The sequence below is a fragment of the Lynx rufus genome, unplaced genomic scaffold, assembly GCF_022079265.1.
Source record: "Lynx rufus isolate CCGP_SWC_20201006 ecotype Redwood Valley unplaced genomic scaffold, mLynRuf1.p SCAF_5, whole genome shotgun sequence".
Classification (NCBI taxonomy): domain Eukaryota; kingdom Metazoa; phylum Chordata; class Mammalia; order Carnivora; family Felidae; genus Lynx; species Lynx rufus.
Window position 1 is genome coordinate 140,206,506 of NW_025814867.1, and position 23,224 is coordinate 140,229,729.

Consider the following 23,224-nt stretch of genomic DNA (forward strand, 5'->3'; position numbering starts at 1 on the left):
GCCATCTTTCCTTCGCCTAACTTGACCTGCTGTCTTTTTCCCTCCTGGAATCCTTGTAGTGTACGCATGCGCACTTTGATTGGCCTGTCCCCTAGTTCAGTCCTCCCGGACCGAAGTCAGCATCCTGTTCTTTGTGGTTGTTGAGGTGTATGATTTTGCCCGGAAAGTGAGAATGTAAAACAAAGCGGATTGGGGCGTTGGGCATTCTTGTGCCTCGTGAGCCTCCGTTGCCTCGGGCGTTTGTTTCGCGCAACCTGCTGGGAGTTGTAGTCCTGGACCCGGGGGTGCCTGGGAGGCGGGAGGGGGGTTGGAGTTTCTCAGCGCCGATTCCGCGGGAAAGGCCTAGGGGCCTTACACTTCGAGTCGCAGGAGCGGCGGGTCTTATTGGGAGAAGCGCTGCACGTGGAGCCCGCGCCCCTGCTGTTCTCAGCCGGCTCTGGAGCGCGGGTGGGGGCGACGGGGCCGATTCCGGAGCGGGTGAGTGCGGCCGCGGGGGAGGAAGGGAGCGCGGGCCCGCGCGGGCCGGCCTCGTTCCGGGGCCTTCTCACCCACAGCGGCCCCCCCGCGGCCGCCTCTGTGTTTTGTTTCCGCTGGTCCCCGGCGCTGTGACTCCCATTTCCGTTCGTGGAGACTTGAGGGAGCCGGGTGGGGAGGGGCGGGTGAGGCAGTGCGGGGAGCGGAGGGGAGGGGCGCGCGGCGCGGGGCCCAGGGAAGCCGCGCGCCCCCGGGCCCCGGGCTACCCGTGTCACCTTTCGCTGCTCTCTTCCCCTGCTGTCCCGTCCTCGCCAGTCCGCCGTCCTTGGCGGTCCGCAGTCGCCGAGGTCGGGACGAGACCCTGACGCCCCCGGGATTTCAGAGGAATGTTCTCAACCAGTCTCCTCGCCGACCCAGCGTTGCGCCAACACTTCAACTCCAGTTATCTTTCTAGAACTGCCCTACAATAGCATCAAAGCCATTTATTACCGTATATGATGTCCGTAGGGATCTATTTTAGAAATGGGGAAGTGAGAAAAGGGGAAAACAATGGGTTAATGTAGTTTGCCAACATTTTTAGTATTTCGTGTACTAGAAGATAAGCCGCCTGTACGTGTTTGCAGTGTATTAGGGAATCCTGACTTGCTTTGGTTAACAGCCAAACAGTGCCTGATACTGCCTTGCAAGATGATGAGTAGTGATTTAGAAATACTGCCCACTTCATAGTTTCCACTAGTGAATTTCACTAGCAGGAATTCCAGGTCTGACTCGTGGGAGGAGATTTAGAAAGGTTCCCGGGAGCAAAGAGCTGAGCAGTGATAACATTCCTAGGTCCTGTGTGATTTTAAGCTTAAGGAGAAACTGATCAACTCGTAAACAGCAACTTTAGGGAAACAACTTGTGTGTATCAGGATTTGACCCAGGCTTTCGAAGTTTTTTTTTGTTTTTGTTTGTTTTTTTAGACATAGTCTGGCACTAGGTGGACTTAAGGCAATTTTACCTGAATTGTATGTATGTCATGAGAGATACATAGTCTCGAAGTAACAAAATAAGGAGCTAGATGTTAAATTGAGATCAGTTATAAGAGCTGAGTTATGGGGAGGCTGACTACTAAATTAAAACTGTTGAGTTTACTCCCTCTCCAACTTCTGTTTGTAAAACTTCAAATCTGCATTCCTGGAAATTATGCAGTGAAAACCTCCCCAGGCGGGGGGGGGGGGGGTGGGGGGGGGTGGTGGTGGTCACCAAGTGTTAGCCTTTCTCCATACTTGCTTTCTTACTCTCTACACACACAGATGTATGTGTTTTGTTTTTTTTTTCTTAACCGTTGACTTTATTTTTCAAAATGTCTTTTAATTTCCTCTGATACTTAAAAGTGTTTGTTAGCTTGGGGAAATGTGCTGTCATCCTTGCAGGTCCTGCCACACTATACATCTATTTATTTTATCCTTTCTTTATTTTCCTTTATTGGGCAAAATTTTCTTAAATTCTGTAAAGCAGCAATGCATTCCAATGAAGAAATACAATCCTCAAATTTATCTGTGACCCCAAAAGAGAATATTAAACATAACTGTATTTAAAAAAAAATTTTTTTTAATGTTTATTTTTGAGAGAGAGATACTGAGCACGAGCGGGGCAGGGGCAGAGAGAGGAAGACACAGAATCTGAAGCAGGCTCCAGGCTCCGAGCTGTCAGCACAGAGCCCAACAAATGGCCGGAACCCACAAACTGAGAGACCGTGACCCTAGCTGAAGTCGGACCCTTAACCGATTGAGCCACCTAGGTGTCCCATTCATAACTGTATTTTAAAGAAAACTAGTCTTTCTAGGAATTTTTAAAGTTAGTTTGTATCCATTTTGTGAAGTGTTCTGAACTCCAGGTTAGATTTAATCTAGGAGAAACCACGGTTTTGGGGGGAAGCCCTCATGGGGAGAGGCACCAAGTAATGCTCTCTTCCTCATTTTCTTAAGCATTGACATAAAATTGTGGAGAATTGGTTCCAGAAAAAGAGGTAAGCTCAAGCAGTGATATCAAAGATTTGGATCATTTCCCAAACCTCGCCACTGTTTCTCTAGCCTGGAGTGAGAGAGAAAGAGATCAATTCTGAGATCAATTCATGAGTAATGTGATTTTTTCCGAAAGCACATAAAGTGTGCTCATTTTTTGCTTTATTTGGCACCTTGTGGGCACTGATCTATAACTTTTTTGGAAGCTCACAGGATAAATTACTTTTAAACACCTCCCTGTTTTAGTGCTTGTTTTAAGTCCAACCACAGGTATCCCTGCTGTGAAGCCTGTAGGGCCGTTTCTCAGCCTCTGGTTACTTCTTCATTTCTATTTTTCCATAGTTCCCAGAAATTTCACTTGTTTTCTAATTCTTTTGCCAAGTTGGCTAATGGAGAGGCTCATGGCTGGCTCAGTTGGTAGAGCATGCGACTCTTGATCTCTAGGTCCTGAGTTCAACCCCCATGTTAGGTGTGGAGCCTCCTGATTAAAAAACTAATAATAAATAAGTAAGTAATGGAGGTGAAAGTGAGCAATAAATGTAAGCCCTGAAAACAAAACGTAAGTGATCTTTTTAAGTGTCGTTCTGCTATAAATCGTATTCTTGCTTTTTCCTATATGGACAGCTTTGTGATTGTGTGTGTAAACATTATTTTGTTGTTTCTCTGTGCTAATAAAGTTTCCTAGCATGCTTTTTTACAATGGATACTCCTATTGGCTTCGGCTTCTGGCTATCAGCAACAAAGCTGCCCTGGACATCCTATTATCAATCCGTGTGAGAATATCTGTAGTGCTTATCTAAGGGCAATATTACTGGGTTGTAAATATAAGCATACTTCAGCTGAGCAAGTGCTGCTAGATTTTTCTCCAGAATGGCTACACCTGTCCATACAGAGGTAGAGGATTTTCATGTCCTCATGTCCCTACTATTTTCTGTAGTCAATATTCTAAGTTTTGCCATACATACACCAGCACATGGTATAAAGTGATAATTCTTTATTTTAAATTGCATTTTGGATGATTTGAATTTGAGCATTTCTTCATATCCTTCACCAGTTTGTTTTCTTTTCATGTGAATTTCCTTTTCTTAACATGCTTTGGTCTTCTGATTTTTCCTGATTTCTTTGTTATCAATTCGAGGAATTCATTTTCTAGTATTCCAATTATTAGTCCCTTGTCACTTTTTAAAAAAAATTTTTTTTTAACGTTTTTATTTATTTTTGAGAGAGACAGAGTGCGAGTGGGGGAGGGGCAGAGAGAGAGGGAATCACAGAATCCGCAGCAGGCTCCAGGCTCCAAGCTGTCAGCACAGAGCCCGATGCGGGGCTCGAACTCACAAACTGTGAGATCATGCCTGAGCCGAAGTTGGACGCCCAACTGACGGAGCCACCCAGGTGCCCCAGTCCCTTGCCACTTTTGAACACTGGAAGTATATTTTCCTACTCTGTAGCCTGACTGTTGAACATAAATCTTAATTTTTATGCAATCAAATCCATCAGTTTTTCACCTTATGGTTAATGTGTTTGGGATTTTATTTAAGAAATCCTTTTCTATCCTTAGACTGCAAAACATTCCCCACCATTTTCTTCTATTAGCTTTATAGTTTTACCTTTCGTGTTTAAGCCTTTTAGACATCTGGAGTCAATTTTATATGATGTGTAATAGTCCTTATAGCGTTTGCTTTTTCAACACATATTAATGGAATGCCTGCTAAGGGTGAGGCACCGTTCCCAGTACTGTACTTTGTATACGCGTATAAACAAATACTCTTGCCCTGGGAGCTTCAGTTAATCCTATGAGGTAGGTGCCTACTGGCTCATCACCTATTTTGCTATAGTGCTCAGTTTGAATTCCACAATTTTATACATAGCATCAGTTAAGGGGCAGGCTTTGTGGTGTCCTCCTGGGAGAGCGGAAAACTTAATTAGTCCGAAGTCAACAAGAAAAGGCCTTAATCTTTAAACCATCCCAAACAAAAGTCACCTGGGGCCAAGTCAGTCTGCTGGGTGTACATGTTGTGTACCTATGCAAGTGGAGAACTCATCTCCTTATTCTTCCTTATAGGGCAGATGTGAGAGCAACCTTGATAATGTGGGGAAAATCAGATTATCTTACACCAGTCAGTCTAGATTTAGGTACTAGCTAGAGACTTAACTTGTCAGAAAACCAGCCCCAGCTGTTAGAGATGGTGGGACTGAAGGAGAGTTATACTCCTTCTAAAGTGGGAAAAAAGACCATTTTCTTCTGTGTGACAAATTACTACACGGGTAGTGGTTTAAATATACCATCAATTACTTATCTGCTGTTCTGGAAATCAAGTCTGAAATGGGTCTTTCTGGCCTAAAATCAGATGTGGGCAGAACTGTGTTTCTTCTAGAGATTTCAGGAGACAATGTGTTTCTTTTTTCATCTTCTAGAGGCTGCCTGTGTTCTTGTGGCGCCTTGCCTCCATCATCAAAGCCAGTCAGTCGTAACTGACCCCTGAGTCTTTCTCCCTTTGAATCATTCTGGATCTCTTCAGATTCCCTCTTCCGTTTTTAAGGACTCTTTGAGATTTTGTTGGGCCCAACTGGATAAGCCAGGATAATCTCTATTTTAAGATCAGCTGATTAGTAACCCTAATTCCCCTCTGCCATGTAACTTCATATAGTCACAGGTTTGGGGTTATTGTGCCTCTCACAGAGGCTTTGGTCCCTTGAGAAGTTGAAACCTGGCAAAACTCTTCCCACCTCAAGAAGCTAGACAAAGTCCCTGGTCTAGACAAACCAATTTACGTTCCTGGAGTCACTTGGACAATGTGGTCTTTGTGCTTTGATGGTAATAGAATGGAGGAAGAAAGACAGTGAATACAGAAGTTCATAATAAAGTATGTTAGGTGCTGCAGACAACAAGAAAGAAGAAAGGGGTATAGAGAAGGCCAATGGGGGTAGTCAGGGTATACCTCATTGGGAAAAGGAGATTTGAGCAGAGACATCAAAGAGGTGAGGGATTTAGCCCGGAGGACATGTGGGGGAAATAGGTGCCAGCCAGACAGCACAGCAGGAGCAAAGACTGTAGCAGCGAGAATTGGAGCAGTAAGGGGGTGGGGCTGGGGGTAGATCTGGTAGGGCCTTGCTGGCCACTGTGAAGTGTTTAGGTTCTACTGTGACTGGTATTGATCAAAGGAGTGCTACAGTTTAAAAAAATTTTTCTTTAATGTTTATTTATTTTTGAGAGAGAGAGAGCGTGACCAGAGAGAGGGAGACACAGAATCCAAAGCAGGCTCCAGGCTCTGAGCTATCAGCACAGAGCCTGACGTGGGGCTCGAGCTCCTGAAACACGAGCTCATGAGCTGAGCCGAAGTCGGACGCTCAACCGACTGAGCCACCCAGGCGCCCCAGGAGTGGTACAGTTTAAAGAGGATCACACTGGCTGTTGTACTGACTGAGAATGGACGGTAGTGAGAGCAAGGGCACAGAAAGGGGGAAATGTGTTAGCAGGGGTTGTGGCAGTATTCCAGCTTAGAGATGGTGGTGGTTCTCGTACTCGTGTGCATTTGCGATATAGAGCCTGTCTTTGAACAAACCACGGTTCAGTCCCACCTGGAAGAATGTGGACTTAGGTTGTTACACCTAAAGTGTCTCGTGGAGCCACAAGCAGCTAAGCGTCACTGACCTCTGGATAGTTGTCATGTGAGGACGTGCGCGCGTGCGCGCGTGTGTGTGTGTGTGTGTGTGTGTACACTCATATATACTCAAAATAACATTGTCCTGTTGTGAAGATTCTAAAGCATTTGAATGCTTGTGCCCTGCGCTCCATAATCGTGGTTATTATTTGGAATGAATATTTAAATTCTTCATTTTGTCAAGTCTTCTAAGTGGGAGACTCTTTTGCAGATATTAGAATACCAAATTTAGAGGACCATTTCCTTGTAAGTCAAAGACACTTAGAAGTGCCTTTTAGATATGATAATAAACTTAGAAAACTCTACTCTGGACTGTATATGGAGTCCAAAGACAAATTCATTGATCTCCAGTGAGATAGTAACAGAACCTGGAACTTAACAGCATTAATACCTCAGAAATGGCCACAAAGAAGTATCAATATATATAGCTCTCTTATGCATTGCTTAGCATTTTTTTAAATTATAATGGTTTTGTATCAATGATAGTTTAAAGCAGCAGGTAATAATTTTACATGAGAGAAATAAAAATTGAAATTAGTGCTTTGTTTAAAATACATAAAAGCACATCTAAAAAAATCTCAAGATTATAACATATAATCAGGACAATAATGTGCCTATCTATAATGATTTGCTATTTTATTTTGCTATTTTAGAATGCTGTACTGACCTTTATAAGACCTGTAATTTGTAACACAAATGCTAGCTGTAATGAACTTTAATCTACATCACTCTGTCATTATAATGCTTTGCTGTAAGTTCTGCTACTAATGTATAGCTTTTAGCTGAACAACTATGGTTCATCTCCATGTTAATTTTTAGGGTACAGGTTTGAATCTGTTATTAAGACTGAGTTGCTATAATAGAATTGACATACCTTTCACTTGATTTTGAAGTAACTTGGATGAGTTTATTGACCGAGAGTTTGGGCCAGAAAACATCCCAACAAATACAGTGGAATGATGAAGTCATGTCAGGTTAATATAAATAATCGTTGTGGATTTTCTTTTATGTGCGAAGATTACTTCCTCCTCTTCTGCTTACCCTCTGCTTTTATTTAAATTGGATTTCTGCTTTTTGTGTAGCATTTCTGCCTTAACTCTTGCAGGACTGACCTATTGAAATACTCTAACCATGACTAAAAGAGAAGCAGAGGAGCTGATAGAAATTGAGATTGATGGGACAGAGAAACCAGAGTGCACAGAAGAAAGGTTGGTATTTTCTGAATTTACTACTTCTTATAATTCTCAGCATACCTACTTAAAAATCAAGCCATAGTTTTTGGTGGGGAGAGGCTTTTTTTTTTCCAAATGACCTTAGCATTTTGGGGAGATAATGTATTGCTTTTTTACCTTTGACTTAATGGCTTTGTAGCTGGGAGGGAGAGACAGTTTTAAACTAAAGTTAGTAATAAATATAGCTGATAATGGGTCCGTACTTTTCTCTGTAAAGCAGATGACATAATACATTGAGAGTAAAAGGAACTGAAGAGTAGAGGACTTCTGTGGAATAAAAAGGTTTAGAACAATTCTGTGTTGAATGGACAGAATTACTAAGGTTGACAAGGATGCTGAGCATTGAGAGTAGAGCTGAAATTTAAAACTTAAGTTTTTAATAGAGCTTTCCAGCATGTTTGATTATGCTATTTTCTCTTCCTTTGATTATCAGATACATGTGTGTGTGTATGTACATTTGTTTATGTCACACATTACTCCAAAACTTAGCTACTTGAAACGTGCAGCATTTATTCAGTTTCTCAGAGTCAAGAACCTGGAAGCAATTTAGCTGGATGGTTCTGGCTCAGGGTATTTCATGACCTTATAGTTAAGCTGTCTGTCACTGTGGGCCACTGTCATCTGAAAAGTTGACTGGGGCGAGCATATTTGCTTCCAAGATCACTCATGTGGCATGTGGCAGGACCACTCACCTCCTGACCCACGTGGGCTTTCTCTGTGGCTACTCATGACATGGAAGCTGGCTCCCCCTAAAATAAATGGTCTGCCAAAACCATAAGAGACTCTTAAATACAGAGAGCAAACAGAGGGTTACTGGAGGGTTGTGGGAGAGGGGATGGGCTAAATGAGTAAGGGGCATTAAGGAATCTACTCCTGAAATCATTGTTGCACTATATGCTAACTACTTGGATGTAAATTAAAAAAACCACAAATGGTCTGACATAGTGCTTTCCAAGATAGACATTGTAGTCTCTTTCTAAATTACCTAAGAGGTGATATATCACTTCTGTCTTAGTCTTTTGGTCACACAGTCCAACCTCCAAACAGTGTGGAAGGTAACTACTAAAAGGTAGATTATTAGGAGGTGAGGATCATTTGGGCTCTTAGAGCCTGACTTGCGTGTATTTATGTTTATGTAACACACACAAATGGCCCACATAACCTAAAGTGTTTACTGTTTGGCCCTTTATAGAAAATCTCTGCAGATGTCTCTTGTAAGAAATTGATAGTTACTACATTGACCAGGGGAGTAGCTTGTAAAGGAGCAGTTATTGCTATGAAGCTGTCGTCTGTACATTGTTGTTGTGCAGGAATTTAGGTCGAGGGATATAAGAACATTCTCAGTTTTGCATGAAATTTTCCAAAGTTTAAGTAGTATCAACAAAATATTAAAAAAATTTTCAAATGTTGAGCTCACATAAAGTGGGTCTTTAAAATCTGTCTTAAAGTGACATTTCTTTTAAAGAATGATTGTTACAGAAAAAGGAAAAGATAGCCTATTGTGCTATAGCTAAGGAATTTGTTAGAAATACGTGGCCAAAAGACCCAATTGTTTTACCTTAATAAAAATAATAGTAATAGTTTACTAGTATTTAAAAATAATCTTTGTTTTTAATCATGAGTGTTCTATTATGAACTTTTGTTAAAGTTTTAGAAGAAATTCGGGTTATGTACACTAGTAAGTGATATTTAGGAATATCATGCATATATCACATTATACTTGGAATTTATGTGAAAATGGAACTGGACAAATTTTTAAATACATGATGCAAATAAGATTCAAATCATATTAAACATGCTGTGAAACTTAGTTGAACTCCAGATTCACTAATTTAGCAGATATTATTTGATGTGTGTCTTCTATTCGACACCATATAAGGATTTCAAAAAGTATGTAGAATTGTTTGCCAAGATTTTACTCTCATGGAACTTACGATTTCATAAAATTCAAAGTATGAAATAACAATACGGAAGAGCCTCAGAAAGCTTTAAAGCAGGAATGTAATTTTTTTAATGTGGAGTTATGCTGATTATAACCAGTAGTTCTCAGATTAAGTTAAATCAGAAGTATTTTATGTAACTTACATTTTCGTGCCTTATTATTTACATTTATGTTGGGAAAGGAAATTGACTAGTAGAGATGGCATACAAATTTTAGGGAGACTTTTACCTTCCATTCTGGGCCTAAAATTTTTCAAAATGACTTGAAAATGTAACATAATGCAAACATTTCCCTGTAAATATTGTATATGTAGTATTTCTATATGTATACACACATATGGACATTTATATACCTAGAAAGATATGTCTGCAGGACTGTATCTTCACATTTCAAGCTCACATTTCTCTGCAATTCAGTATTCAATTTGGCAACACTAGTTGGTGACAAGCCTACCACTGTGAATAGTGTCTATGCAGAAATGAGTTTCAAAGACCAGAAATGTGTTTTGATATTGAGTTTTGGTTTGAGCATACTGTTACTTTAATATCCAGGGTAAAAATGTTAACAATTATATCCTTTAACATTTAGCATTGTAGAACAAACCTACACTCCGGCTGAATGTGTAAGCCAGGCTATAGACATCAATGAGCCAATAGGCAATTTAAAGAAACTACTAGAACCAAGACTACAGTGTTCTTTGGATGCTCATGAAATTTGCCTGCAAGATATCCAGGTAAAAAAAAAGTTTTGGTTTTTTTTTTTTTAGATTTATGTTTCAGCATTTAAGTCTGCATTAGAATTTTTTTTTTTTTAAGTAATCATTACACCCAAGGTGGGGCTCAAACTTAGAACCCCCAGATCAATAGTTGGATGATCTACCAACTTGAGCCAGCCAGGCGTCCCAGAAATGTTTTCTTGTTAGCCTTTTATCTGTACAGCTATAGTCATTATAACTAAATTTGACCTGTTTTACAAAATTTAAGCATTTAGGAGTAAAAGTTATTCCAGCAAAATTCTCTCCATTCAAAATTCTATTTAAAAGATTGAGTACTAAACGAAACATTTGCTTTTTACTTTACAAATATAAAATAAGTTCAAATACATGTGAATCGAAGCCTAAACATAAAGTAGTGAGAAGCACATGGACGTTGGAACCTGCAGTGTGCCCTCCTCACATCCTGTTTCTAACTAGCTTTTAGCTTCTTTGTGCATTAGTTTCCTTATCTTCAAAAAGAAAAAAATTGCCTAAATGATTTTTATATTCCTTTCCATATTTATTTGCTCCAGCAATGCATTTCGGATAAGAACTTAAGTACCAGTGTATATATTTCTTAGAGTTTATTGCAATAGGATTTTACCTGTGGTAGTATTTTAACAGTATATTATGTTTTCAGCATATTCATAGTCGTATTTTATGGTATTCTTTCAAGAAAGGTAGTATTTTCATGTATAAAAGGTAGTGGCTTAGATAGAATTGCTCAAATACTTTCTCCAGACCTTCCTTGAATATAAGAGTAAGTATTAGAGTTTTATACTGTTTTTGTATGCTAAATTATATGAATACAAATGGTGTCCTTTTTGGGATTATTTGGTTTGTTTAATCTCTTCTTCCCTTTGTTTGCCTTATGACATAGGCACTCCATGTGTTGTAGGACTTTTACCTTAGTTTTTTAGAAATTCAAATCATCGTATGTCTATTTTTTTTTTTTAAGTTTATTATTTTGAGAGAGAGTTCGCGGGAGGGGAAGAGAGAGAGAGAATGCCAAACAGGCTCTGCATTGTCAGTGCAGAGCCCGATGTGGGGCTCAAACTCATGAACCGTAGGATCATGACCTGAACCGAAACCAAGAATCTGATGCTCCACCATCTGAGCCACCCAGGCACCCCTGTCTATTATTTTTAAATAATATTTTGATGTAGAATAAGTTGAAATGTTTAGATGAAATTTGTGCATTTCACTTGCCACTCAACCATACTTTTATCTTTTCCTTTCAGTAAATCTAGTGAATGTTGAAAGGGACAAGGATCTTGCTCTTCTAGAATTAGAGAATGTATGTGAGTCTAGTAATATTAGAATTTTTGACATTTAAGTCTTTTCTTCTCTTGGAGAGAATAAATTAGCACAGTCTTTTTGGAAGGTAGTCTGGCATTTAGTGTCTATTAATATTGAATGTGAAATACCTAGTAGCTCACCCAATAAATTGTTCTTACAGAAATCCTCACCTAGGTGAACAGTTATACATCTGAAATATTCATTCATTGTTGTGCAGAAACTGAAAATAACGTAAATGTTCCAAAAACGGACTTAGATAAATACCTTCTGTAGATTGGCATTTAAGACAGCCGTTAAAAATTGATGAAATGGAACTGTATGGGCAGTTTACCTTGAATGAAAACATAATTGCAGGGGTGTCTGGGTGGCTCAGTCAGTTAGTCACCCAACTCTTGATTTTGGCTCAGGTCATGATCTCGCAGTTGTGGAAGATCATGGGATTGAACCTCACTTTGGGCTCTGTGCCGACAGCATGGAGCCTGCTTGGGATTCTCTTTTTCTTCTTCTCTCTCTGCCTCTCCCCTATTCTTGGTGTCTCTGTGTCAATTTATAACAATTTATTGAGGTGAGCTACTAGGTATTTCACATTCAATATTAGTAGACACTAAATACCAGATTATCTTCCAAAAAGACTGTGCTAATTTATTCTCTCTCCAAGAGAAGACTTAAATGTCAAAAATGTCTCTCTCAAAATAAATAAACTTTAAAAAATAATAATTGCAGGACACTGCTACATTATATCATTTAACATTCACATCAGTTTTTGAAATCAGCATTTTTTTTTTTTTTTTTTTAATTTTAGAGAGAGCAGGAGTAAGGAGAGGGACAGAGTTGGGGAGAGAGAGAACCTTAAGCAAGCTCCATACTCAACATGGAACCCATCACAGGTGTCGATCCCATGACCCTAGGGTCATGACCTGAGTCGGAACCCATCACAGGTGTCGATCCCATGACCCTAGGATCATGACCTGAGTCGAAATCAAGCATCAGATGTTCAACCAACTAGCCATCTAGTAGCCCCCAAATCAGCATATTCTTAATTACATTCTACAGATGTAGAAACTGAAATTTAAAGAAGTTAAAAATTTGCCCAATGCATAGCTACAAAGAGGTACATTGGAATTTGAACACAGGCCTATGTGACTCCAAGCTCCTGTTTAAGGCAGACTTTTAAAAAAGTTTGTATTAACTTAGTGTCACTGGGCTTTACCTCTAAAATAAAGGGGAATCTGGACTTGATCTCTTGTCTTTCAGCTCTAACATTTATTGTGTTTTTTTTTAATCATACCTGACCTAACCAAAATGAAAGTATTACCTGCAAAGTACCCAAAGTATCATAAGTTCTCAGTAAATATTAGTTGAATAATATTGGAAATATGCATCATTCGTAGTATCACAGAATTCAGAGCTACCGTAGTATCTAAAGCCTTTTGCAGTCCTCCCTGTCTCCCTTCCTCTCTTAAAAAGAATGTGAGGCTATTTAGTAAGGCACTATGAGGAACTAGGCCAACTACAAAGGGTACAGTTTCCAAGACCATCTTCATTTCTTAAATGAACTACAAGTTCCAGGGGTTGCCAAAACCACCCTCAGTTTTGATTTGCTGGAAGGGACTCACAGAACTTCCTGAATGCTAGTATACTTATGGTCAGTTTGTTATAGGAATACAAATTAAAATAAGCCAATGGAAGAAGTGCATAGGGCAGAGTCCAGGAAAAATACGAAATACAAAACTTCCATTGTTCTCTCTCTGTAGAGTCAAGATGCTTTACTTTATCAGTCTACGTGTGTGGCGGTGTGCACAGAGTATTGCCAACCAGGGTAGCTCACCTGAGCTTTCGTATCCAGAGATTTTACTGGGGCTTAACCATGTAGGCATGTTTGATTGACCATATGGTTAATGTCAGTCTTAAGATTGGACTGATACCACATGACCAAAGCCACTACCTAAGTCACTAGACAGTGTTAGACCCTAAGTCTAAAAGTATACAGGTGTCTCTAACACCCACTCTAAATCATGTTGTTAGTCTATCCAGTATCATCCAAGATACCCAAACAGAAAAAGACGATATAGATTACCTTCCAGAGGCTGAGAAAATAACAGACCTCTCTTCCGACAAGGCCAGATTCTTTATAACACATATAAGTGGTTGGAAAACTCAGAGGTTTCCATTCTTATATGTTAACTGCATTTTTTTTCTATAAATTTGTAAGTTAGTGCTAAAACTTTATTTCCTAATAAAATTAGTTTGAAATATAAAAAAAAAAAAAAAGAATGTGAGGATAGCAGCTTCTCATCTTCATAACAATAACCACATGCATCTGGAGTCAGAATGCTTGCTGCTTGTGGTGATGCTTTTGTATTTTCAGATGAATGTCGACTTGAACGCTGATGAGGAGTGGCAGAGTTGTGCTCCTTTGAGGAGTATGTGAACTAGCTAGGATATACAGTACTATGTGAGAGTTCACTGTCAGAGTTCCACATGCTGTAGCTTCTGCTGGATCATACCCGTGCCTACCTCAGAGAGGAGGAATCTGGGTACCGGGAGAGTTTTTAACAGAGCATTAAGCAGAGAGACTTCTTTTAAGGAGTGAAACTACCATGTTTGCCCTCTGTTTCTGCAGGGTTACACAGAGTGTTTTGTCTGTGTTCGCATTTAGACCTAAAGTCATTTAAGATTTTAGGTTTTATTTGTATGACTGCTTTTTTAATATTAGAAAATGTGTTTGTACCATGACTACAGCATTGACTGAATTCTTGGGAAGGGGAATGGGAGGAGCTTTGTGCCTCCAGCTGCGTGGAATGCAGACACACAGATGTATACATTATTCAAGATAATTATAGTGCTAGTGTGCTTTTAAAATGGTGACAGAATGTCTGGAAGGCAGAACCTTACATTTTGTCATCAATTTCCCATTGTGTGAAATGCATCGACTGTTAGGCGAGGTGAAGGATAAAAGCACTAATACTGAAAGGATATAGACTTATTGTGGAAGATATCAAAGCTAGGTCAGGTGTGAGCTCATAAGTCCTTTAACTTTATTAACTGTATTGCCAGAGATTTAGAGTTAACCTTGATCTTAAATGTGTGGCATTGGTAATTCGGGGGACTTGGCAAAAATTATGTTAATAGATTTATATAAATCTCCCCACTAATTAAACACCCTTCTTTATTTATGACAGGAAAATTGCATTATCTTCTACTTTAAATATATATGCAGAATAAACAGTAATAATGCCTTTTGACATTATTTAAAATCCTAAACTCCAGAGCTAGAGAAAACCACCACCTCAAATAAATTTGGTTAATTTATGTTGTCTTTAATTACTACCATGGTGGTTAAAATATTTTTAATTTCGACAAAGAATTAAGTGATATGACAACTTGGATAATTAGATGTGTTCTTATAATTCCATTAGTATGCCTCAGTAATTAAGTCCTGTTTGGTACATCCATTTATATTAAACCAGATGACTGAACTAAAATTTGCCTTTATCATTTTCCCATGTTTAGCTGGATCCAGAACGAAGTTTGTTTGACCAAGGAGTAAAGACAGATGGAACTGTACAACTTAGTGTACAGGTAATTTCTTACCAAGGTAAGCTGCTTTTAATGTTGTTACTTTAAAGTCTAGTTTGTGTTTTTTTTTTAATTATGAGAGAACGCAGTTTTACAAGTTTTAGGTGTTTTAGGTGGTTGTCTGAATTACTTTATGTGATGTTGTAGTCACATATTCCTGTCTTTGGTTTAATTATTATATCTGTCAGGGTGAGGTAGATAGTATAACATATTCTCCTAGTTCACTCTGAGAAGAATATATTGTAAAGTAGAGAAAGGTGGAAATACACGTTCTGGTTGACTTTCTCAGAACAGTTTAGCCACACTGCAGAACTGGATTGCCAAGGAAGCTGTTGCCCTGTCATGATCTGGAAAATGCCAGATCTAAAAGCCACCACTATAGCTGTCAACTTAGAACCATGCTGCCCCCACAGTGATCCACATTAGCCAAAAACGTGGATGTCATATGCCTGCTTGTCCCTTCTTTACTCACTTCCTAATAGCAGGCTTATGCCAGTGATTCTACAACCTGAATCCCAACTGGAACCCTAGCTCCAAGGAAATCTAGTCTCTACAGTTTAGCACAGAGAGAGGAATTTGCACAAGGTATAGAGTGACTCAGTCACCTATATCCATCACAGTGTTTTACTAATCTTGTTTAAGTACAAAAGTTAGAAAATTAGGAAACCATTTTGGGTAGGTTGAATTTTGGTTTTTAAAAATGTGTCTTGGGGCGCCTGGGTGGCTCAGTCGGTTGAGCGGCCAACTTCAGCTCAGGTCATGATCTCGCGGTCCATGAGTTCGAGCCCCGCATCGGGCTCTGTGCTGACAACTTGGAGCCTGGACCTGTTTCGGATTCTGTGTCTCCCTCTCTCTCTGACCCTGCCCTGTTCATGCTCTGTCTCTCTCTGTCTCAAAAATAAATAAACGTTAAAAAAAAAATTAAAAAAATAAATAAAAATAAAAAATGTGGCTTGTTGGGAGTTCTGACCACAGTTTTAGACTAATTTAAATGTTTGAACATAATGTATTGCTTATAATCGCATTTCACAAATCAAAGTATTCTCAAACTATGAAAAATTGAACATAATGTATTGCTTATAATCGCATTTCACAAATCAAAGTATTCTCAAACTATGAAAATGGTAGCTATCTCCTGATCTACAATTTCCCCCAGAATGACCATCGTTGGCAATAAGAAATTGTTTTCTTCTTTTTTTTAATTTTTAACTTGTTTTATTTTTTATTTTTTAAAATTTACATCCAAATTAGTTAGCATATAGTGAAGCAATGATTTCAAGAGTAAATTCCTTAATGCCCCCTACCCATTTAACCCATCCCCCCTCCTACAACCCCTCCAGCAATGCTGTTTGTTCTCCATATTTATGAGTCTCTTCTGTTTTGTCCCCCTCCCTGTTTTTATATGATTTTTGTTTCCCTTCCCTTATGTTCATCTGTTTTGTTTCTTAAAGTCTTCATATGAGTGAAGTCATATGATTTTTGTCTTTCTCTGACTGACTAATTTCACTTAGCATAATACCCTCCGGTTCCATCCATGTAGTTGCAAATGGTAAGAATTCATTCTTTTTGATTGCCAAGTAATACTCCATTGTGTGTGTGTGTGTGTGTGTGTGTGTGTGTGTATGTATATCACATCTTCTTTATCCATTCATCCATCAATGGACATTTGGGCTCTTTCCATACTTTGGCTATTGTTGATAGTGCTGCTATAAACAAGGGGGTGCATGTGTCCCTTCGAAACAGCACACCTGTATCCCTTGGATAAATGCCTAGTAGTGCAATTGCTGGGTCGTAGGGTAGTTCTATTTTTATTTTTCTGAAGAACCTCCATACTGTTTTCCAGAGTGGCTGCACCAGCTTGCATTCCCAAAAATTCTTTGTTTTCTTTAAAAGCCTAGTGACTTCTTGCAAGTGTAGGGAGAGTTGACTTGATGAAATTTGAATGGAGGATTAGAGATTAATTTTAGGAAATTTTTTTTCAAAAATTCTAGTTCTTTTCCTCATGTATATTTGAAAACTGACTTATCTTTGTATCAGAAAATGAATGATAAGCAATACAGTTTATTATAGAGTTGGTTTTCAAAGAGGTTTCAAGGTTTTCAACTTTAAAGTTGACTTTTGTTTTTTCTTTCAAATATACTTTGATTAAATTTGATATAGATTGTAACAGACGCAATGACCAAACAGTAGCTGTTAAATAATATGATAGTTTCTTAGAGCTGTCATCATAACAGAAGTATCTGAGATGATTTTATAAAGGCTTAGTTTATTCTGTTTTGAATATCTTAAGAATTTGGGGTATTTTTTTTTCATTCAATTGAAAATGGAAATCAGAAGTTAATAATGTGTATTTAGCAAACTCAGTGCCAATTCATTTTTAAGACATGTACTTTGACCCTTGAAAAGAAGAGCAGTCGGGGCGCCTGGGTGGCTCAGTCAGTTAAGTGTCCGACTTCAGCTCAGGTCATGAACTCACGGTTTGTGAGTTCGAGCCCCGCGTCGGGCTCTTTGCTGACGGCTCAGAGTCTGGAGCCTGCTTCGGATTCTGTGTCTCCCTCTCTGCTCCTCCCATGCTTGTGCTCTGTCTCTCTCTCTCTCTCAAAAATAAACATAAAAATGGGGCGCCTGGGTGGCGCAGTCGGTTAAGCGTCCGACTTCAGCCAGATCACGATCTCGCGGTCTATGAGTTCGAGCCCCGCGTCGGGCTCTGGGCTGATGGCTCGGAGCCTGGAGCCTGTTTCCGATTCTGTCTCCCTCTCTCTCTGCCCCTCCCCCATTCATGCTCTGTCTCTCTCTGTCCCAAAATAAATAAAAAACGTTGGGAAAAAAAAATTAAAAAAAAAAAAAAAAACATAAAAAAAAATTAAAAGAAAATCAGTCAGTAAATAATCTTAATTTGCTTAGAAGGACTTCTACAAATTCCGCAGGTGAGTAGCTACTCCTTTATATTCTCCGTAGTCTAGTTTTTATTTTCTAATCCATATTGGTACTTTTTCTTTCTAATAAATGTTTATAAGTAGCTGTGCGTGTGGTGGTAGTAGTGGTGGTGGTGATGGTGTTAAATTATCTTAGACTTAGTAGAAAAGTTGCAGGGGTGCCTGGGTGGCTCAGTCAGGTAAGCGTTAGATTTCAGCTCAGAACATGATCTTGTGGTTCCTGAGATCGAGCCCCACGTAGGGCTCTGTGCTGTCAGCTCAGAGCCTGGAGCCTGCTTTCGGATTCTGTGTGTCCCTCTCTCTTGCCCCTCCCCCGCTCCTCCCTCCCTGCCCCCCTCTCTCTCTCTCTTTCTCTCTTGAAAATAAACATTAAAAAAAATAAAAAACAAAAATGTTACAAGAGGAGTAAAAGAATTCCTGGATGTCCTTTACCTAGATTCCCCAAATGTTAACTTTTATTTCATTTGCTTTGTTCTCCATCCACCTGTCCCCTTGTTATCTTTTTTGCCCTGTTTAAGAATAAGTTGCAGGGGGTGCCTGGGTGGCTCAGTCAGTTAAGCATCCAACTTCAGCTTAAGTCTGATCTCACAGCTCATGGGTTTAAGCCCCATGTCAGGCTCTGTGCTGACATCTCAGAGCGTGGAGGCTGCTTCAGATTCTGTGTTGCCCTCTCTCTGTGCCCCTCGCCTGCTCACGCTCTGTCTCTGTCTCTCAAAAATATACAAACGTGGGGTGCCTGGGTGGCTCAGTCATTTGGTGTCTGACTTCAGCTCAGGTCATGATCTCACTGTTCATCAGTTCGAGCCCCACGTCAGGCTCTGTGCTGACAGCTCAGAGCCTGGAGCATGCCTCGGATTCTGTGTCTCCTTCTCTCTCTGTCCCTCCCTCGCTCACGCTCTGTTTCCCTCTCTCAAAAATAAATAAACATTTAAAAATAAGTAAATAAACAAACATAAAAAAAAAAGAATATGTGTTGCATACATGATCTTTTTCTGTCCCCAAATACATCATTGTATGTGTTTTCTGAAAACAAGGAATTCTTTTGTATGACATTACAATTATCAAAATCAGGAAATTAATCTTGACACAATACTGTTATCTACTAAAGTTCCATTGAATAATTGTATTTATGTCTACAAGAGAGTATTTGCTCTACCATTTGAGAGCGCATAAACTAAGCTAATGACTTTTTAGTGACTTTTATGTATCCATTTGAATTTACTTTTTTTTTTATTCATTCTTAAGGAATTGAGCCTAAACTAAACATCCTTGAAATTGTTAAACCTGCGGAAACAGTTGAAGTAGTTATTGATCCAGATGCCCACCATGCTGAAGCAGAAGCACATCTTGTTGAAGAAGCTCAAGTAATAACTCTTGATGGCACAAAACACATCACGACTATTTCAGATGAAACCTCAGAACAAGTGACAAGATGGGCTGCCGCACTGGAAGGTTACAGGAAAGAGCAAGAACGCCTCGGGATACCTTATGGTAATAAAATACTTAATTATGTGCTGGTAGTATAATAGGAATTAAGCTTGACATAGAAGATACTAGGGTGAGTAAGTTATAATCTATTAAATGTAGAATATTTAGAAAGAATATCGTTTTCCGTATTTTTTTTATCCCCTTTGGACAAATATTTTTGCAGATGTTGGGAATACAAAGAAATAAAAAAAATCTGCCTTCAAGGTGTTCATAATGTAGTTGAAGACAGAGAAGCTAAGTGAAAGGAAATCGTTGCCATAAAAGGTAGCATGGTTTTAAGCTGTAACTTACATATATAAAGGGAATATGCTGTCACAGTCTCAAGGGATCACAGTGGCCTGTGTGGAAACTGGGAAAAGGTTTATTACAGACAAAGAAACTGATGGACAGAGAAGGGCAGACCAGACAGGAAACACATGTGCAAAAGTTAGACATGGGAGTGAGTATTCAGGAGTAGTGAGGTTTGGTGGAGTTAACTCTTAAAAGTATAGAACTGTTTTGATTGATGGACGTGACCACGTGGTGGGAGTGCATGGCATATGTTGGTGCACATAGAGACCGAATGAAGGGAAAACAGAGGCATGTTATAGTTGAGTTGTGGCTAGGTGATAATGTCTAGGTCAGCTTAAACTTGATAATTTCTGGGGAAAGAAATGAATGAAAATAGTGATGGGGCTGAGCAGCTGACTCATGGATTGTGTGAGGGTAGAGAGGAGAGATTCAAGTACTGATGCAACTTCTCAAGCTTGGGTGCATATAGGGTAATCATGATATTGATGAGAATTGGTGACATCTTCATTACATGTTTAGTGAACTACATATGCCAGGCATCATGTTAAATGCTGGGCTTTTGATGGTGCATAAGAAAGATAGTCCATGCCCTCCGGAGCTTAAGTGGGAGAGTTGGGGAAGTCTGGTATTGGGAAGATTTTTTTCAAGGGAAAGTGGTTCTACTTTTGAATAGTACCTACTTAACTAAAGGTAACCAGAAAGTATTTTCAGGTATACAAGATTTGGACTGGAGATAAAGATGTTTTCTGGGACTCCACTGTGTTGAATTTATATTGAAGCCATAGAGTATATGCAGTCTCTGATGGAGAGAGAGAAAATGGAAAGGAACACAGTGTTAAAGACTGGTTCCTGGAGCTTGTCAGAATTTCAGCTTGAGGAGAAAAGAAGGGAGACACAGAATGGCTGAAGAGATAGAAGGAAAACAAGAAATGTATATAGTTGACTGTGAAATTGAGAAAGAGTTTTAGATGGGCAAGAATCTCCACACTGCCAGCAAAGTAAAAAAATGCCAACTGAGTAGTATCTGTTAAATTTGGTGATCAGAGGTTTATTGGTAGATTTAGAAAAAAGTAACTGTAGAGTTAAAGATGAGTTACAGGAAATAAATAGACATGGAAATGGAAAAAACTGAATATTAACCTTTGATGGGGAGGGCAAATGGGAAGAGTGTTGAGAGAATAAGTAAATATTATTGAAGGTTCAAGAGTTGTTGATAAGCTGAGTATTTGTAGATAAAATGTAGATAAATGATATAGCACTAGCTGGAAAAGGGTAGGGTAGGGTAGGGTAGGGAGAGGGACTTTTAATTGCAACATAAGAAAGTAAGTCCAGTTTGGAGGAGATCAAGCTGTTCCTCAGAGACGGTGTAGTTGACAGTATTCTTACCTATTTTTGACGTGTGGAAGCCAGCATAGATGTTGTACTTGACCTTCTTGTTACTGAGTCACCCCTGAGAGGGGAAATGCTGAGAAGGAAAGAAGGAGCATAAAAACATTTGAAATAATATTTTATGGTTTGCTAGACTTGCAACAAGAACCTTTTGGGGAGTAGAATCCTTTTTTTTTTTTTTTTAATATAATTTATTGTCAAGGTAGCTAACACACAGTGTATACAGTGTGCTTTTGGTTTTGGGGGTAGATTCCCGTGATTCATTGCTTACATACAACACCCTGTGCTCATCCCAAGAAGTACTCTCCTCAATGCCCATCACCCATTTTGCCTTCTCCCCCGAGGAGCAGAATCTTTTATGGAGAATAATATTTAAAAATGAATTGTAGAGAGCAAGATTATAAACTTTGACTCAAAGTTCCTACCAAGGGTATTATTTACTTAGAATAAAGCTCTTTTCAAACACTTGACATTTATTTAGGTATAGGAAGATTTTTTTTAAATCATTTTTTTTTTTGTTGTTGTTCCTAAAATCATTAGCAACTGGAAAGTTTTAGGAATGTAATTATTGTTTTCTTTTTCTTTTTTTTTTTTTTTTTTTTTTCAACGTTTATTTATTTTGGGACAGAGAGAGACAGAGCATGAACTGGGGAGGGGCAGAGAGAGAGGGAGACACAGAATCGGAAACAGGCTCCAGGCTCCGAGCCATCAGCCCAGAGCCCGACGCGGGGCTCGAACTCACGGACCGCGAGATCGTGACCTGGCTGAAGTCGGACGCCCAACCGACTGCGCCACCCAGGCGCCCCTAATTATTGTTTTCTTAGGAAACTGTCGTTTCAGGTTTCTTTCTGCACGTAAGGGTAGTCATTTTGCAATTGCTTGTTAATTCTGTGCAAAATTGAAATATGGCTGACTGGTCGTAGCTACTTTAAATCTCTTTGAAATATTGGTCCACATTGGACAGTTCCTTAAAGTTCATTTTATACGTATCAGTTTTATATCTTGAGAGGAGTTTAGAACCACCTGTTCATATATGTACAATCCCTTCACTTTTAGATTTTTCCAGGACTCTAACTATTTTCCTGCTGTTTTGTTTTTGTTTTGTTTACTATTTCACATTTAAAAGCTGTAGATGAAACTCAAATTAATGAATTTATAGTAGTTAGAAGTCTGGTCAAATGGGATGTTCAAACTGACTAAAAGTATTTATTCTTGTCCTTTTTTAATAAGAATATTAAAAAGATGACTACATTTATTTATTTTTATTTTTTCTCTCAGTTGTTTGAATAATTAAGAAAGATAGTCACGTTTTTGGCTCCCCAAATTGTCAAATATTAACATTTTAAAATACTACAAGTGTTGGGGCACCTGGGTGGCTCAGTCAGTCGAGCGTCCGACTTCAGCTCAGGTCATGATCTCATGGTTCATAGGTTCGAGCCCCATGTCAGGCTCTGCTGACAGCTTGGAGCCTGCTTCAGATTCTGTGTCTTCCTCTCTCTCTGTCCCCCTGCTCATGTCTCTCTCTTTCTCTCTCCCTCAAAAATAAACATTAAAAAAATTTTTTTTTAGTACTACAAGTGTAAAATACCTGGTACAAAAAGAGAAGAATGTAAAATTGTTTATGTTGATTGCATGCTGAAATAACATTTGGATTCATTAAATGAAATTATTGTTAAAATAAATTTCACCTAATTTCTTTATTTTTTAATGTAGCTGTTAGAAAATTTTTAAATTACATAGTACCCTGCATTATATTTCTATTGGACAGCTGCTAATCTAGACAATTGTAGCCTTCAGTTCTGGGAAATTTTCCTGTATTAGTCTTTTGATAATTACCTTCTCTGTTTTTCTTCTTTTTTCTGAAATTCCTGTTCAGTCTCATGGGCTGATCCTCTGTGTCTTTACTCTTCCGTCATTTCTGTATCTGTCTGTACAACTTTGCCAAATTTCTTGTCCTTATATAACAACCTGATCTGAGAGTTACTTTCACTTTACAAGGACTCTTGGTATTTGTTTGTTGATTTTAGTATTCTGAGCTCAGTATTATGGATATCATGTTTTCTCTTACCTCTCTGAATATTTTCATCGTTGTGTTTGGGTTTGTAAAAATTTGTTTTCCATTTTGTTATGGCATTATTTCTGTCTTTTCTGGGTTCTATTTTTCTGTTTATT

General features: G+C 39.0%; 1 protein-coding gene across 4 annotated transcripts in view; it reads left to right on the forward strand.

The window, feature by feature from the left end:
- GABPA (GA binding protein transcription factor subunit alpha) overlaps positions 1-23,224 on the forward strand; it is a 39,708-nt gene that overhangs the window by 132 nt on the left and 16,352 nt on the right. Inside the window, exons 1-5 of one of the 4 annotated variants that reach the window (XM_047098960.1) lie at positions 8-477; positions 7,248-7,350; positions 9,905-10,049; positions 14,883-14,967; positions 19,130-19,375. In XM_047098960.1, the coding sequence (XP_046954916.1) occupies positions 7,274-7,350; positions 9,905-10,049; positions 14,883-14,967; positions 19,130-19,375 (553 nt within the window). In that variant the 5' untranslated portion in view covers positions 8-477; positions 7,248-7,273. Of the gene's footprint in view, positions 1-7; positions 478-5,813; positions 6,150-7,032; positions 7,117-7,247; positions 7,351-9,904; positions 10,050-14,882; positions 14,968-19,129; positions 19,376-23,224 lie in introns of those variants that run through there. The other 3 variants (XM_047098963.1, XM_047098962.1, XM_047098961.1) reach the window with 3 other exon arrangements.